The sequence below is a fragment of the Rhinoraja longicauda genome, chromosome 12, assembly GCF_053455715.1.
Source record: "Rhinoraja longicauda isolate Sanriku21f chromosome 12, sRhiLon1.1, whole genome shotgun sequence".
NCBI classification, from domain to species: Eukaryota; Metazoa; Chordata; class Chondrichthyes; order Rajiformes; family Arhynchobatidae; genus Rhinoraja; species Rhinoraja longicauda.
Genome location: NC_135964.1, coordinates 29528657 through 29546042, shown reverse-complemented (window position 1 = coordinate 29546042; position 17386 = coordinate 29528657). Strand labels below are relative to the sequence as shown.

Genomic DNA, 17386 nt, shown 5'->3' with positions numbered 1-17386 from the left:
CATCGATAACACTAGATGCATTAGATGAGGTTAGATGAGGTGCGCATGAATCTCTATTTCACCTGGAAGGACTGCTGGGGTCCCTGGATGGAGGTGAAGGAGGAATAGGTGTGGGACGCGTGTTATTTCTCCTGCAATTGCAGGGGAAAGTACCTGGTGAAAAGGGGACATTCTTGATTGAAACATAAAAACCTGTAAGTTCAACAGAGTGCAGGTGAAGAAGCTTTTTCCTCTTGTGGGAGAACCTAGAATGAGGAGTCCCTGTTTAAAAGTAAATGGTCACACACTTTAGGAGTGAAGCAATAATTTTCTCTCGAAGAGTCTTGAGACAATAGATCTCTCTTCTTCAAAGGGTGGTGGAAACAAAGCCTTAGAATATTAAGGCTGAAATAGATGGATGATTATCAAAGGGTGCGAGGTTATGTGGATAGACAAAAATGAAGATATGACGTTACGGTCAGATTGGCTGTTAACTTATTTAATGGAAGAAGCAGGCGCAAGGGACTGAGTAACCTGGCCCTGCTCCTAATTCACATGTTTATGATGAGAAAGGTAATGTCAAACTTGGTATTATATTGGGCAGTTGGGGCACATACCAAAAATCTTTTAAAGAATAAGATTGGTAAACATATGGGAAAGAAAGAACTGAAAGGCACGGTGATAGGATTACCTATTTGGGTGGAACATGTGTACCAGCATAGATCAGTGGGGTGAACAATATATTGCAAATTCAAAATTATCCATTTGTAAGAAAAAAAAATCATAAATAAAATATCAAAAATCTGTTATGACATCGCTCAAAACCAATGAATGCAGAGATTTAAGATATGAAAATTTGGGTGAACTATGGGGACTTTGATGCCTTGCAATAAAATTCCAAAATGGACTAAAACAATTACATTTCAATAACGGGTGACAGGTTGTTATTGTAAATTAATTTGATTGTATTCCTGTGTGAAGGGAAAAATTACTTAACGTACACATTTCCAGATTGAACAATACACAAGACTACTTCTACAAAGAATTCTCTTTATTCCTTTCCTGTGTCAGCTTTAAGCAAACCAAGGGAAGGGCTGTTTCAAATATAGTATGCCACAACAGAGGTCTTTTCCTGTTTTCTCACATGGATTATGCTGATGGAAAATAGTCACATAATTTTTAATGTGGGCTTTGTAAAGAAATCCTTACTCAATGCACTACAAATAAAATGAGTTATCTGCATTTCTTGAAGACTATGTATCATCTATTGATATTCTGGTATTGTTCAATACAATGAGCTATTACAAATGTCTTTTCTGGAACCAAAACAGTAAATATCTTGTCTTCTGTGATCTGAAATTTCTCATTCATTACTTTAAATCAAGTTCTTCAAATCTTCCATTAGACTTGAGATACTATCTACACTGAGGTTTTGCCATGAGCAAAAATTTATCATTTTTCAAAGAATCTCCTTTATCATCTGAAAGCTTGTATTTAATTTGCAGCTGATTAGGTCAATCATTACATCCTTAAAACAGCAAATGATCGCAAGGTGACATTGCACCAGGCAGATACAAAAATTAGGGGGGGGAGAGGTGGGGAGAGGGAGGTGGGGGGGGAGAGGGAGGTGGGGGGGAGAGGGAGGTGGGGAGGGGGAGGTGGGGAGGGGGAGAGGGAGGTGGGGGGGGAGAGGGAGGAGGGGGGGAGAGGGAGGAGGGGGGGGAGAGGGAGGAGGGGGGGGAGAGGGAGGAGGGGGGGAGAGGGAGGAGGGGGGGGGAGAGGGAGGGGGGGGGAGAGGGAGGTGGGGGGGGAGAGGGAGGTGGGGGGAGAGGGAGGTGGGGGGGAGAGGGAGGTGGGGGGGAGAGGGAGGTGGGGGGGAGAGGGAGGTGGGGGGGGAGAGGGAGGTGGGGGGGGAGAGGGAGGTGGGGGGGGAGAGGGAGGTGGGGGGGGAGAGGGAGGTGGGGGGGGAGAGGGAGGTGGGGGGGAGAGGGAGGTGGGGGAGAGGGAGGTGGGGGAGAGGGAGGTGGGGGAGAGGGAGGTGGGGGGGGAGAGGGAGGTGGGGGGGGAGAGGGAGGTGGGGGGGGAGAGGGAGGTGGGGGGGGAGAGGGAGGGGGGGAGAGGGAGGGGGGGAGAGGGAGGGGGGGAGAGGGAGAGGGGAGAGAGGGGAGAGGGAGGGGGAGGGGGAGGGAGGGAGGGAGGGAGGGAGGGAGGGAGGGAGGGGGGATAGGCAAATGACTGGACAAAGGCCAGTGATTAAAAACAGGAGATGTCGACAAAAACATCGAAGAGCTGTGAATTGTGAAGCCAGAGGCTTAGAGGAAATAGGTAGAGCACAGGGAAGGGAGGGGAGTGAAGGGAAGGGGTTGTTAGAAGGTACCTAAAATTGGAGAATTCAATGTTAATGTTGTTGGATTGTAAGCTACTCAATCGGAACATGAGATGCTGTTTCTCCAGTAATGCCAAAAACAAACCTCTAAAAATACAAATTAATCAAATGTGCTGCAAAATTATATAACATTACGCAACAGTTTTAAATGAAAATTAATCAATTTGATTGCATGTAAACCTATTAAATATTTTGGTTAAAAAAATCATGGTTTTTTATTGGGAACATCTTGGAAAAATGAGTCCACGAACAACATAGGAAATGTGTTATGACATTGTGACTACTTTACAAAGGCTGTTTCAGTTACAAGAGTTCACAAGGCAATGTTTCATTTGGAATCATTTGGAAAAACAAATACACTGAATCACATCTGCAGCTTAATTAAATGATATTCTCGTGTCTTCATCTGAAGATTACATCAAAACATCTGGAGACGTTATAAAAATGTACAATGCGAAACTCCTAACTTATTTGGTATTTAAAGGAAGAATGGAACAATATTATTTTGAATCAGCACGTCCTTTACCCGATTCACAAAAAAACATTCTCAAAGCTGCATCAAATCTCATCAACCCACTTTCGCCCGCAACGGTGACTTAGTTTGAAAGTTTCCACCACACTTGTAGCCTGGATATTTACAACCAACTTCACTCAAGTGCCACCAGCACTGCGTGAATTTCCAACAGAGGCAGGACGCCCATCGTTAATCGCGGCTGCCCTGAAGTTGGTCGAAACGGGGTGCGAGTGGAGACGGTCGAGTAGGAGGGCTGGATCCTCCCCTTTTGTATTCGCTGGGATTTACCTGTCAGCCGCCTTTAGCGCCAAGGCGCCCGGCCCGCGGCTGGAGGGCGGGCGCTGCCGCCGCTGCCATGGGGACGGCGCGGTTCCAAAGGGCCGCTCCCTAGCAACCCAGCCTAGCAACGAGCGGCAGCGCTGGGGCCCATTTGCAGCCTCCAGCCCCATTCCCCCTCGAACCTTACCTTGCTGCGTATCTGTCCCGAGGTGGAGACTTTCCTGATGAGTTTCTGCGGCCCCTCGTGTTCTCCATCGCTATCGGACGACTCGTCTCCGGTCGTCGCAGCTCCCGAGCTGACCCCGTGCGCCTGGTGTTGAGCCGCCGGCCCCAGGCCCGCCATTGCCCCCACCGCCGCCTTTTCCGATTCCTGCAGGCACACGAAAGAGTTGGCGTGAGGTTGGGCTGTTTTCCTGTCGGCGCCGGCCCAGCGCGGAGCGGCGCCTCCAGGCTTCGCCGCCATGTTACTGTCGGACCGGGCAAGGATGAGGGAGAAAGTTCAGAGAGGAAAGCGGAGGACAGAGTGGGGCAAACAGCGAGAGGAGAGGAGAGGAAAACGGACAGAGAGAAAGAAGGTAAAGAGAGAGAGCAACGGACAGAGAGAGAAAGAAGGGCAGAGAGAGCAAGGGATAGACAGAGAATGTGGACAGTCAGGCAGAGAATGGTGGGGAAAAGGAAAGAGGGAGGACAGAGAAAAAGAAGGGGATGGAGAGAGGAGTGATGAGGGACAGAGAGGGGGTGGCGAGGGACAGGGAGGGGATGGTGGCGAAGGACGGAATGGGGTGGCAAGAAACGGAGGGGTTGGTAAGGGGAGGAAGAGGATGGACGAGGGGAGAGATGGAATGGGAAGGGAGAAGACGGACAGAGGGGGCAATGGACAGGGATGGGGCAATGGATAATGGGGGGGGAGAGATGGGCAGGGAGGGGGAAGCCTAGAGGTGGGCAAAATATGAGACAATGGAAAGGGAAGGGGGAGTACGGACAGCGGATCGGGAAGGCGACGGGCGGAGGGTGAGAGAGAATGGGCAAACCACAGAGAACGAGAGGGAGAGAGCAAGCGGGCGACAGAGAAAAAGAGAATGCGAATGGCAGAAAGAGTGTGATATACACAATGAATATTAGTTACAGAATATTGAGGAACATAATGCCCACTGTGTGCAAGTCCAAAGATTCCTGAAAGTGACAGCAAAATTAGATAAGGTGAAAAAAACATACGATATATTCCTAGACGGCGCCCAACCCAGGCTATTACAATCGCTCCACACTCTTAAATCTCCATCTGTTCACTGAAAATGGCTCGAATGTAATCTTTCTGCTGACTGGGTAACATGCAACAAAAACTTTTCACTGCACCTCGGTATGACAATAAACTAAACGGTAACTGTAATATTTGTCCTCATTAGCCAGGACATTGGATATGGTGCCACTTTAAAACATTAATTAGGCCGGAGCCAGAGCTCTGTGTACCATTTTGTTCCCCAAGCCGTGGGAAAGGCATGATTACACTGAGGGGAATGAAAGGGATTCACCAGGTTGTTGCTTGGGTTGCTTAGTGACGAGAAGAGAGATGCATGTATTCAAGAGAGAGAGAGAGTTAGATATAGCTGTTAGAGCTAACGGAATCAAGGGATAGGGGGAGAAAGCAGGAACGGGGTACTGATTTTGGAGGATCAGACATGATCATGTTGAATGGTGGTGCTGGTTCGAAGGGCTGAATGGCCTACTCCTGCACCTATTTTCAATGTAAGAGGTTGGGTTTACTTTCATTGGAGGATGGGGGATGAGGGGGGTACCAGATAAAGGTGTATCAAATTCTTAAATGTATGGGTAGAACATAGAAATGTTCAGAACAGAAACAGTCCCTGCAGCCCACAATGTCTGTGCGAAACCAATCTCCTCAACCAGTATCCTTTCATTTCCTGTATATCCATGTGCCTATCTAAACCTTCTTAAATGCCATTATTGTATCTGCCTCCACTACCATTCCTGGCAGTGCATTCCAGGTGCCCACCACCCTCTGTGTAAAAATACTTGCCCTGCACATCTCTTTTAAGCTTTGCCATTTTTACTTTAAATCTATGCCCACTAGTCTTTGATATTTCCACCCTGGAAAAAAGTTCTGACTCTCTACTCTGCTCTACTCTGCTTCTATCACATCTATCCCCAACCTTTGGTGCTGCAGAGAAACTAATACAAGTCAGTGCAACCTCTAATTATAGCTAATACCACCTAATCCATTCAGCATTCTGGTAAACTTCTGCATCCTCTCTAAAGCATCCATTTCCTTCCTGTAATTGGGCAGCCAGAATTGCACACAATGCTCCAAATGCAGCGACACCAAGCTGCATCATAACTGCCGACTTATATACTCATTGCCCGACCAATGAAGTCAAGCATCCCATCCGTCTCTTTAGCATTCTTACCAACTTGTATTGCCACCTCAGGGAGCTATGGACTTGGACCTCACGATCCCTTCAGACATTAATGCTGTTCAGGACTTGCCATTAACTGTACACTTTCCCCTTGCATTCAACTCCTAAAGTGCTTAAATGCCTTGACGAACTTAAACTCCACCTGCTGTTTCTCTGCACATTTCTTTAGCTTATCCCTGTGTCTATTTTGACAGCCTTCCTCACAGTCCAGAACTCCACTAGTCACAGATATCCAGCCTGAATAACGCCCTTTCTTTAACAATCTATTATTAAGCCAGTTCTGAATCCACACAGCCAAGTCACTGTGAATCTTGTGCATCTTAATCTTCTGGCTCAGCCTACCATGGAGGACTTTATTGTGCCTTACTAAAATCCACGTAGACAACATCCACTGCCCTACCCTCTTTGGATCACCTTTGCCACCTCCTCAAATTCATAAGACATGACCTTCCACATACAAAGCCTGCTGACTGTACCTAATTAGCCCACTCTCTTCCAAATGGGGTAAATCTTATCCTAAAGAATCCTTTTCAATAGCTTTCCTGCCACTGACATGAGGTTCACTGGCCTATAATTCCCTGGATTCTCTCTACTTCCATTCTTAAACAAAAGAACACCATTGGCTATTCACCAGTCCTCCGGGACATCACTTATGACCAGAAAAGATGCAAAGATTTTTGACAAGGTTCCTGCAATCTCTTCCCTTGCCTCTCTTAATAATCTCTGATGGATTCCTTCAGGCCCAGGGGATTTATCCACCTTAATGCTGTTCAAGATTCCCAACACCACCACCTTCTTGATATCAAAGCCTTGCATATTAATCTTCATACTGATCTCACTCTCTTCCATGTCCTTCTTGGTGAATACAGATGTAAAAGCACTAGTTTAGTACTTTGCTTATATCCTCTGACTCCAAGCATAAATTATTTAAGATAGATATTAGGAAGCTTTATCCAAGAAGAGGTATCTAAGATATCAGAGCATAGGTAGACACAAATTGCTGGAGTAACTCAGCGGGACAGGCAGCATCTCTGGAGCAAAGGAATGGGTGATGTTTCGGGTCGAGACCATTCAGATCAGAAGGATCTCAACCGCTGAGTTACTCCAGCATTTTGCATCTACCTTCGATTTTACCAGCATCTGCAGTTCTTTCCTACACATATCAGAGCATAGGTTTAGAGTTAGGGGTAAGAGGTTTAGAAAGAATCGGAGCGTTTGAGTTACAAGGATCGGCTGGACCTTCTTTCCCTGAGGCATGGGAGGCTAAGGAGTGACCTTACATAGGCATATAACATGGTGGAAATAGATAAGGTGAATGATCATAGTCTCTTCCCCAGGGTAGGGGAGTCTAAGACCAAAGGTCATGGGTTTATGGTGAGAGGGGAAAGTTTTAAAGGGGACCTGTGGGGCAACATTTCACACAGGGTGGTGCATACAAGGAACAGATGCTTGGGCAGCATAGTGGTGCTGTTCACAGCACCAGAGACCCTGTTCGACGCTGTCTGTGTGAAATTTGCATATTTTCCCTGTCACTGTGTAGGTTTTCCCTGGGTGCTATGGTTTCCTCCCATCTCTCAAAGTCATCCGGGTTAGTAGGTTAATTGGCCTCTGAACAATTGCCGCAAGTACGTAGGGAATGGATGCGAAAATAGGATCACATGGATCTAGTGTGAGTGGGTAATCGATGGTCAATGTGGACTCGATGGGCCGAAGTGCCTGTTTCCATGATGTATCTTTCAATCAATAAAGTTGTAGAGGTGGGTACAATTATGACAGTTAAAAGGTATTTGGACAGATGCACGAATAGGAAAAGTTTAGAGAGATATGGTACAGGCGCGGGAAAGTGGGATTAACTTGGTTGCCATCCATGAGTTGGGCCTGTTTGTCTTGATCTGTTTCTGTGCTATATAGCTCCATGTACACACAGTACACATAGAGACATGTCCACATAGAATAATGGGACACAGGGAGGATAAGACACTAAATTGGAGATGCTGGAATCTGGGTCGAGAAAACAAACTACTGGAAGAAATCAGCAGGCCAGGCAACATCTGTGGAGGAAAAAAGGTGGTTGACATTTCGGGTCGCACACTGCATCAAAGTAGAGAGCAAATATAGCGACTGTAGAGAAGTGAGAGGAAGGCATGAGATAGGCTGGTATGCGATAGGTGGAACCAGATGGGAGGGGTAAGGTATACATGAACAGAGAGAGATGGACAGAGTGGCAGATTCAGAGTGAGAGATAGGGAAACAAAGATGGGCAGAGTCACATGCAGACAGATGAAGACCAAGAGATGGGTGGTGAGAGGGTGGCAAGACATTCCATCAGATGTACATCAAAAACACACACACATATACAGATAGCAAGGCAATATAGAGGTAAAAAGATAGCAACGAACAGAGATAAATGGAGGTGGAGGGATTGTAAGAGAAAGCTAAATACAAGTGATCAAAGAGATAAACAGAAAAACAGGCAGAAGTAAATTGATAACTACAAAGTGAGACGTTGGGACAAAGTGAAAATAATACATAAATGTGATTGAAAAGATAATCAGTAAGATAAAAAGTGAAAGATATGTAAATAAGACATTAATTGGATGAATAAACTCGAAAGCAGATACATTCATTTGAAAAATGTGAGGGACAAAAGTATAAGCCGGAAGGCAGAGAAATGAGAAACAAACTAGTAGAGATGAGGTAAAGATATCAACAGCGGAGAGAAAACTTGGTAAAATGGACAAGGTCACTTGAAAGTTGAAAAAAAGATGCAGAAAGGACAAATTAAAACCAACTGGGAGTTACAGGGAGACAGAACAGCGCCACAGATAAGAAGCATGACACAAACGAGCACATGGAGAAAATGGGAGATAGTGAAACTATTAAAGCATGATAAGGGAAAAAATAACAAAGATAGAACTACACCACAACAAGGAGAAGCACACTAGAGGGGAAGAGAAAAATTCAGACCACTGAGAGCCTTACTTAGAAATCCACCAACCAGAGGCACAGGACAGAACTAAGCATATACTGAACTAAGAAACACAACCAAAGGAGATTATTGAAAGCGATGACCATAAGTTTTAGTATATACAAGTGATGATGAGAACCTTAAATGAGGAATGATGGAGAGTTTGACAAGTTCATGGAATAATTTGGACCTCACTAACTGAAATCATGGCCATCAGTAATGGGGCCGATGTGGCGGGGACTCAGAAGCACTGAGAATTAGTGGTGCAATTAAAACAGTTACAGTCTAATTTAAACATCAGGATGAAAAATTTAAAATTTGATCATGTCGGTGCTAAATCTCACATACATGTATGGACGTTTCAGCAGCAGGTGAAGAGATGCAACTGAAATGTCTTTATGACAATGAAGTTATGGGTTTGGAATTTCAGCTATGGTCATAAAGAAAGCAGAAGTTTCAAGTGGTTTAGTTGAACTTATAACTCGGAAGATGGATTGTTGGCAAATGTATGAAGGTTGAATCAAAAGCCAGAGTCACAAGCTTCAATTTCCCCATTTGTTTCCAGAAGGAAATTGCTACTTATCCAACATTAGATACCTAATAACAGCCACATGAGAGATGATCCTCGGTGTTGTAAGTGGACATTCTGGGTGTTGTAAGAGTAGACATGGAGAATGTAACAGGGGCAATATATGTTTGAAGAAGAGGGAGTAAAGAAAAGATCAGCAGTAGGGAGATGTGAGTGGAAAGTGAAGCAATTGATGGAGATCTCCAGCTAGTAATCTGATAGGTAGCATGGAACCAATCAAAGGGATATTTACAATGGACAAATGGTAGGAATACGAGTGTGGCAAAGTCGCATGTATTGAAATACTCAGGGAAATATCAAGACATAGTAGGCGTAAAGTGGATCAAGAGCAAGACTAGGATAGAGGATATAGTTATGCATTTGTAACAGTCTAAATATGAAGGACATAGTAAAACAAATTGGAACTTTATATACAAACGATCTCTGCCAGGCCAGCTGTTTTTCTATCAATCAAAATACATGCAAACACTATTAATTCATGTCTAAAATATCTCAGTGAAATGATTGGGTTGGTGGCAGTATGTGGGTCGATAAAATCTGTTGTGAGAAATGTAAACGTGAGAAATGTTGGAGATAGTGTTTGGCATTAAGGAGGACAGACCTACAGATGTTGAAATTGTCATTCATAGGTACACCAAGTAAAAGTGGGGCACAATATCTAGCTGAGAATAGGTGCATGTATATAGCAACTGTGAAACACTCACAAAAAGGATGGTTACATTTTTATTCATTGGATGCCTGACATATAAAAATATACTGAATTTGATGGATAACCATGACTGAAAAATCTATCATTTGTGTACTATGTACTATGTACATAGTGACATATATGTTGGCAGCTTAAGTAGGCCACCAGGGCCTTGAGCATGCTCCAGTATTTAATATAATAGCTTATTCCAATTGTAACTACAGTTTGGCATGTCTGACTATACACAGTAACCTTTCACCCCTTTGATATCAAATATCTATCTATCTCTGCCTCATAAATATTGGTTTTGCACCTCCACCACCTTTTGAGAAAGAGAATTGCAAAGACTCATGACAATCTAAGGGGAAAACTATCATCTTGTGTCTGGCTTAAACAGCAAAAAACAATCTATTTTTCTATCCATCATTTTTATGATGTGTTTTGTATTCTGTGCTTTATATTTTGTGAAATCTTCTGATCTGCCATCCATCATTGTTCAATGATATGATTTTTTTAAAAGTTTGATATCTTTGATTTTCCATGGAAGGCAAGTCAACCCTTGGAGTTTCCTTTCCCATTGGAATGTCATCTCCGTGATATTTCTTCCACTGCATGTCAACTGATTGAATCTCTGACCTAATCCGCCAGTTCACTTTAGTTAGCTCTGCTATCATGCCCTCCTAATTGCCGTTCAGTTAAATAACACTAGTCCTGGACCTCAACTTCTCAACTCAAACTGAAAATAAAATTCAATCACGTCACAGCTACCGTGGAGCCCCATTACTGTAAGATCATTAATTGATCCTTTCTTCTTGTTGATCATGGATCTAATTCTCCACACCCAAGTCTCAAAATTGTCAGGAGGGGAATTTTGACATCTGGCTATCAAAACAACTCTCGCCTCTGTTCACCAATAACCTGCCACGCTTTGTCCTGCCCCTCTTCCCATACAGCTTTCGTGCTTTCCATGTGAGAATAAAAGTGTTACCCAAACAGAAATGAATGTAGATGCTAAACACACCATGTTTAGAAAATGCCAAACAAAATGAGAGATACCAATTAAAATACAGAGTGCAAGGCAATCAATTTGAGGACGTTAGGAGGCTAGTCATAGAGAATGACTGACATGCTGTGTATGTAAATGGAACTCTAACTTATACTTGAAGGTGAAAGTCATGCTGGTACTGAGCAGCATGATTACGGTTGTTCTGGACAAATGCAGTCAATAAGCCACTGAGTCATGGTCAATTGTAGGTGACCCCAATCTTTTGGATTTTTCCAAGAAAAGGGTCTTCCTGGAGCTATTACAAGTTAGAGGCCTATTTGTTCACATCCTCCTCTTGCTCAGTCATCCTCTTTCACCTTGCAGTCTACTAATCGTCACTTCCACTTTCCCAAGCATGACTTACATAGGATTCAGTACCTCCCTGTCAAAGAATTGAAACAACTGGTTGCTTTTCTGCACATATTCATTCAAAACAGCAAAAATAACAATGAGAAACAGGGAGTATCATTACCCATTGTGCAGTAGAGAAGTAAATATTTAACAACCAGGGTGACCCCATCAAAAAGAGAGGAACGGAGGATAAAAGAATCATTTATCACACGTTAAAACACATAAGTCACATTCCTGGAGATGGTGCCATATGCTCTTAACCCTACCTTATTCAGTTATTTCATTATGATACTTTAATATTTGTTTTGCATTTCTTCAGACTGCACTATAATATTTTTACCACTCTGTTGTTTTCTGTGAACAAGTGATCTCATTGCAACCAGGTGTATATGACAATAAATGAACCTGAATGGTTTTATATATATGATAAGTTGAGGAAGGAGCATGGGCTCAGATTGATGCTCAAAAACTAGAGATATGAATTTGAAAGATATGATAACATCCCAGAATGTTTCACTATGGAACTGCCAAAAAGTAACGCTACACTCTCGACCCAAAACATCGGCCATTCTTTCTCTCCAGAGATGCTGCCTGTTCCGCTGAGTTGCTCCAGCCTTTTGTGTCTACCTTTCATGTTTTAGTGCCACTTTCCTATTAACCCATATCCTTGATTCCCTTATTATCTAAAAATCTACTAATGCTGCAAATTAGGACAGACAACAGACTTTTAGATGAGCTAAAAATCACAAATGGCAGGATAAAGATCAGTGTTTTGAAAAAGTCAAATATAGATACAAGAAAGCCAATGCTTGAGGGTTTCAGAGATGAGATGAAGCATGAACAGTGGCAGACAAAGTAACAGAAGTAGGAAGTGACAGTATAAATGACAGTGTGCAAATGTGCTCTGAAGTGCATCACAGCAGTCAGTCAATGTGACACATTATCTGTGAACAGTGACTTTACACACCAGTTCTCAGGCGAGATATAGAATAATGAAGCAAACGCACTGATCAGACCTCACTCAGCTGGTGTACTGTCTGCAATTCTGATCAACATGCTATATGAAGATAGTGATAGCGCTGGAGACGGTAGAAAGAAGATTCACCAGGATATTGCCTGGGGTGAAGTGTTTTATTTATGAGGAGAGAATGGAGATCTTGGTCTGTTCTCCCTGGAGTAGAGGTATTTAAGAGCGATCATGATTGCGGTATATAAAATTATGAAGGGTACGGATAGGGTAGTCTGATGGATGTCATAGATTTAGGGTGAGGGGTAAAGATTTAGAGGGATATGAGGGTGACCGTTTTTACCCAGAGAGATTCACCCAGGCATAGAAGACTACGGCAAGTGTTGGAAATAGGAACAATGCAGACTTGATGCCCGCTGGTCTATGTGGAGGTGATGGGCCTGTTTCCATGCTGTATGTCTATGACTATATGACTGATGATGTGCCAAAGTAAGTCTGAAGAATGACCCTCTGGAGAAAAAGGAATTGCAAGACAAATTGGAAATTCTGCACAAATTGTTTTTAAGTAACATCAAACCAAAGCAACAGAGAGTAAAGTCGCCAACAACTGACTCGGGTTAAATCAAGGCACAGTCTGAGATCAAAAACAACATGTACATACTGAATAAGTCAGCATAAATACATTGTCAGTAAGTTCAATATAAATGCACCGTGAGAGCAAGCCCAACGCCAACAATTGACTGTTGGAGAATAAATTTAACACACCCTTCGAGAGCAAAATGTCAGCACAAACACACTGTCAGTAAAATGAATATCAACATACCGCCAGAAAGTAAAATCAGCACAAGCAAATGACTGTCAAGAGAAACCACCACATTGTCACACTAAAATCAGCACACACGACTGCGAAATCAATATGAATGAATTGAGTGACAGAGGTTTCAAGCGCGCACACACACACACTCTCAGGCAGAGAAAGAATCTTGAACTCCAGCTACTGTCACGCAAAGATTACCAACCCGCAGAGGCAGAAATGAATCCCTGGAGCACGCTGTCGAAATGAATCCTTAAAACGAATTCAGCAGAAGCACAGCTACAGAGCAATCATCTACGTACGCCAGCCAGTCACAGTCAGGAGAAAAACCAAAGCCGCAGCAAGGGAGAAACTGCAAAGACAAGACTGATTCTCAGAGTTCAATCGCCGGCATGCGAAGTCTGACCGTCGCGCTTCCTCGGCACATTTTCTGCTCAGTTCCTACTGGCAGAATATCCTTTGGGAGAAATAAATAATAAAGCGCATGTATCTGCCGGCTCAAGAGTGACTGAACTGGTCGCGGCTAGAAGAGAAGAATTAACATTGAACCACCCTGCACGCTTTTTAAAAAAAACTTCAACATGTCGAATACTTTTATTAACAGTGACCCCAGTGTGTTCGCGGTTATTACTGGTGGGTAGCAAATTTCCAAGGAAATCAGAGCAGAGACCACACCTTATTTAACTTCCACATGTAAGTGAATGGTTCTACTTTGCTTCAGACATCAAATGATCTAAGATCGGATGAATTCTCAGTTGTGGGATTAGATATTTTGCTCTCCCCTTTTAAATATATATTCTACCCAATAAATCTGTATTTTCGTCTCGCGCACAGTGCAAAGTAAAACTGGCGCAAATGTGCAGAGAGACGTACAGTTCCGCACGCTTTTTCGGGTGGATTTGGAGAATAGGGCCAATACTTTCTGGCTGTAAATCTAAACCGCAAAGCAGACCGAGAGTTTATTTACACAATTCAGTGAAATCCTCCTGCACTTCAAACACTGAAAAATCAACAAAAATGCTTCAGGAAAACTTACTCTTGACAAGCCACATGCACTGAGTCACGGCGTGATAATCCAGAAATAAAATTCGCTTCAGACTTCCTACTTGGTTCTCAAAATGTCACTTAAATCTGCACAAGGGGGACTGCAGACGCTGGAACCTGGGACAAAAAGTAAACTACAGGAACAACTCAGCAGCAACCGTGGAGGTGAAATGATGGAACAAGTCGAGCCCGCACCCAACTCTGCCTTTTAGAAGCTTTTAAAATCATCTCTTCCGACAAATTTGGGTTTTAAACAGCAAGTTTTATATCATTGAAATATCAACGTTTTTTTTGGCCTGGTAATGCCTCAGGTGGATTCAAGACTGTGACCCAAAACGTGCTATTAAGTCACACTTTCAAAAAGAACAGATGGAACAGAAAGTGAAAATTAAATTTAGATTTTCGGCAGCGCATTCTCAGGCTCCGCACTGACCCCCTCTGGATCTACTGGAAATTAAAATAGTAAGCAGGAGCCTTTAGGTTAAATCAGAAAAGACAAACCGACACACAGAAACACACGCAGACTCCGACATCCACACACATACAGAATCACACTCACACAGGCACACGCACATAGACACACCCACAAAGCGAGAGCGTTGTCCCAAATCACACCAACTTGATCTAAAATTAGCCAGGGAAGGAATTAGCAACCCGCAGGCTCCTATATTTGGGGATTGCTGAACTAACGCCTTCGGGAACAAAGACTTCAAAAAAAAAAGGGAAAAAACACGATTCTGTTTCCTTCCTTTTGCATCCTTGCAATGATGGAAAGATTTGCTTAAGGCTTCTACCACGGACCTGCAGGGAAGGGATGAAGGAACTCACTCCCCACAATAAATCAGATATTGAGCAAAGGGCGAGACAGACACCACATTGACAATTTCAACATGTTTTATTCTTGTCAGATGCGATTGAACCAACAGTCGACTTGCGGCTGTTTTCCACGCGACTTGATCAGTGACGGTGCCGCCGGTCGGGTCCGGATTTCAATGTTATTCCGAGGATGCCAGCCGGCATTTCTATTTGTTTAACTTCCAGTTTCCCTGTTATATTTGCCTCCCAGCTGCTGTTCTCCCACAACATCCTGGACCTTGTGTGAGTGGCGCTATTTCTGTGTTTACAGCGAGACCCAACTTTCTAATTTGGAATATTCGACGATTGAAATCCCGGACGACACTATTCCAGGACACGTGAATAAGCGCGCACAGACACACATATCTGTCGTCCGTGTACATTAACCCCCTCCACCCATGCCGTGGCTATTTATAACGCACATTAAACATTTGTTAAAGCCGAGAAGGAAATAACACAATGACACACAGGCCACCGTCAACAAGCGTGGGCAGGACAGAGAGCCAAAGTGCGGAGACGAGTAGCATTGCAAATAAACAAAACAACTACCCACCATCTCTTCCCAGACGGGGCTCCGGCTGAAAGAGGGATACAACTCCTCCATACTCAGCAGTCCCAGGCGGGCTTCTCTCAAGGACTTGTACGATTGCTGTTTGTTTGCTCACGATGCCGTCCCCACCCACTTTGTCACTTTGCCTTATCTCTTCCTTCTCTCGCTTTCACTAATCGTGCCTCGGGGAGTTCGCTGGTGAAGGCTCCACGTGATTCGTTGTTCCTCCTTATAAGGAGCTGGACTTTGTGAAACCGCGGAGGCTGGAGCTTAATCCTCTGGGCAACCGCAGCAAGCTGCGGACTCCTGCATTTTTGTGACGCCGTGTATCGGGCAAAGTAGTCAGGCGAAAGATCATCAAAACCAATGATCGTAGAGGCGGGTTTTAGGATCGAAATAAATAGAAGAGCTGTTGGGCAGTCCATGGAGCCCAGGGCTCAGCGCTTGGCTCCTCTCTGGTGGTGGGATCATTCGCAGGATGCGCAAGTGGACATCATTGTGGGAGAAGGGTCTGAAGAAATGTCACCCATTCCTTCTCTCCCGAGATGCTGCCTGACCTGCTGAGTTACTCCAGCATTTTGTGAATAAATACCTTCGATTTGTACCAGCATCTGCAGTTATTTTCTTATACATATCATTGTGGGAGATGCGGGCGAGATGTGGAGGTGGAAGTGGGTGTTGAGGGGGAAGGGCAGTGGAGGAATTTAAAAACAAACCAGGGACTAGAGTCCAAAGGCGCAAATAGGGGAATCAGGAAACAAAGCAAAAACAGAGGTAGACGTGCCGCAAAAACGCAAAACAGGCCACACAAATCAGTTAACATTTATGTTAAACCTCCGTGAAATGTTTACTTTAAATTTGTAAATGGATGATAACTGATGATGGTGATGTTAACTAATGGAATAACATTACCTATTTAGAAGATGTTGACCTGAACAATTTAGGATTTTTTTGAATAAAGCATATTTTGGAATAAAACATATTTTGAAATAAAAATAACTTTCCTTCTTAAACACAGTTTTCTTAAATTGTAAAACAACCAGAATGTGTTATTTTGAGAAGCTATTTATGAAATTGAGCAACCAAATTTTTTTATTAACCTAATTTATTTCATCCCGTGTCTTAATCTGTGTATTTTAAGTGAAAGTCTGCTGAGATCTGCAATGTACAAAATACATCTGCTGTCATTAAGCATTCCTGAGTTAGTGAGTTTCATTTGACCTTATCAAAATTTCCCTATCACTTATACTCTGGAATATTCCAGATTCTGTACCAGATTACAGAATATGCTTGCAATTAAGCAGTCAAGATACATCCAAATTCCTATATCCTTGCTCCAGGGTTGCCAACTCCTGTTGGCCATCATCATGTGTTCCTGTCATATATTCTTCGGCCATCTCTCACGATAGATCATGTATACCACATTCCCAAACCTTCAATATTTTTCAAACAGCCAGCCTGAAGAAGCATCTCGACCTGAAACATCACCCATTCCTTCTCCCCAGAGATGCCGCCTGTCCCGCTGAGTCACTCCAGCATTTTGTGTCTATCTTCAATTTAAACCAGCATCTGCAGTTCCTTCCTACACAGTATTTTTTCCCTTTTCTTTAACAGTCGCTGCGATGGAGAAGGATTTGCTTTCTCTTTGGTTTTGTGGGTTCTGGGGTGGTTGATAAGGTCAATGAGGGAACCATGGACTCTACCACAGGTGGACAGGATTTGAGAAGCAGCTCTTCGGCAGGTCCCCTTGCAGGATTTTGGCTTGAAATACCAATTCCATTCCACCCACAGATGCTGCTTGACCCTCTGAATTCCTCCAACAGATTGTTTGTTTCTCCAGATTCCTGCAGTCTCTTGTGCCTTCAAGCTTTGAACAACCCATTTAAGAGGCTTTTAGATAGGCACATGGATATACAGAGAATGGA

The 17386-nt window shown here is 43.6% G+C and overlaps 1 protein-coding gene across 4 annotated transcripts in view; it reads right to left on the bottom strand.

Moving 5' to 3' along the window:
- dgkh (diacylglycerol kinase, eta) overlaps positions 1-15881 on the bottom strand; it is a 250084-nt gene extending 234203 nt beyond the window's left edge. The window contains exons 1-2 of one of the 4 annotated variants that reach the window (XM_078409363.1): positions 15465-15881; positions 3346-3528 (exon numbers count right to left, since the gene is read on the bottom strand). In XM_078409363.1, the coding sequence (XP_078265489.1) occupies positions 3346-3528; positions 15465-15515 (234 nt within the window). In that variant the 5' untranslated portion in view covers positions 15516-15881. Of the gene's footprint in view, positions 1-3345; positions 3622-4373; positions 4473-13217; positions 13285-15464 lie in introns of those variants that run through there. The other 3 variants (XM_078409364.1, XM_078409365.1, XM_078409362.1) reach the window with 3 other exon arrangements.
- Between the last annotated feature and the right edge of the window lie 1505 nt (positions 15882-17386).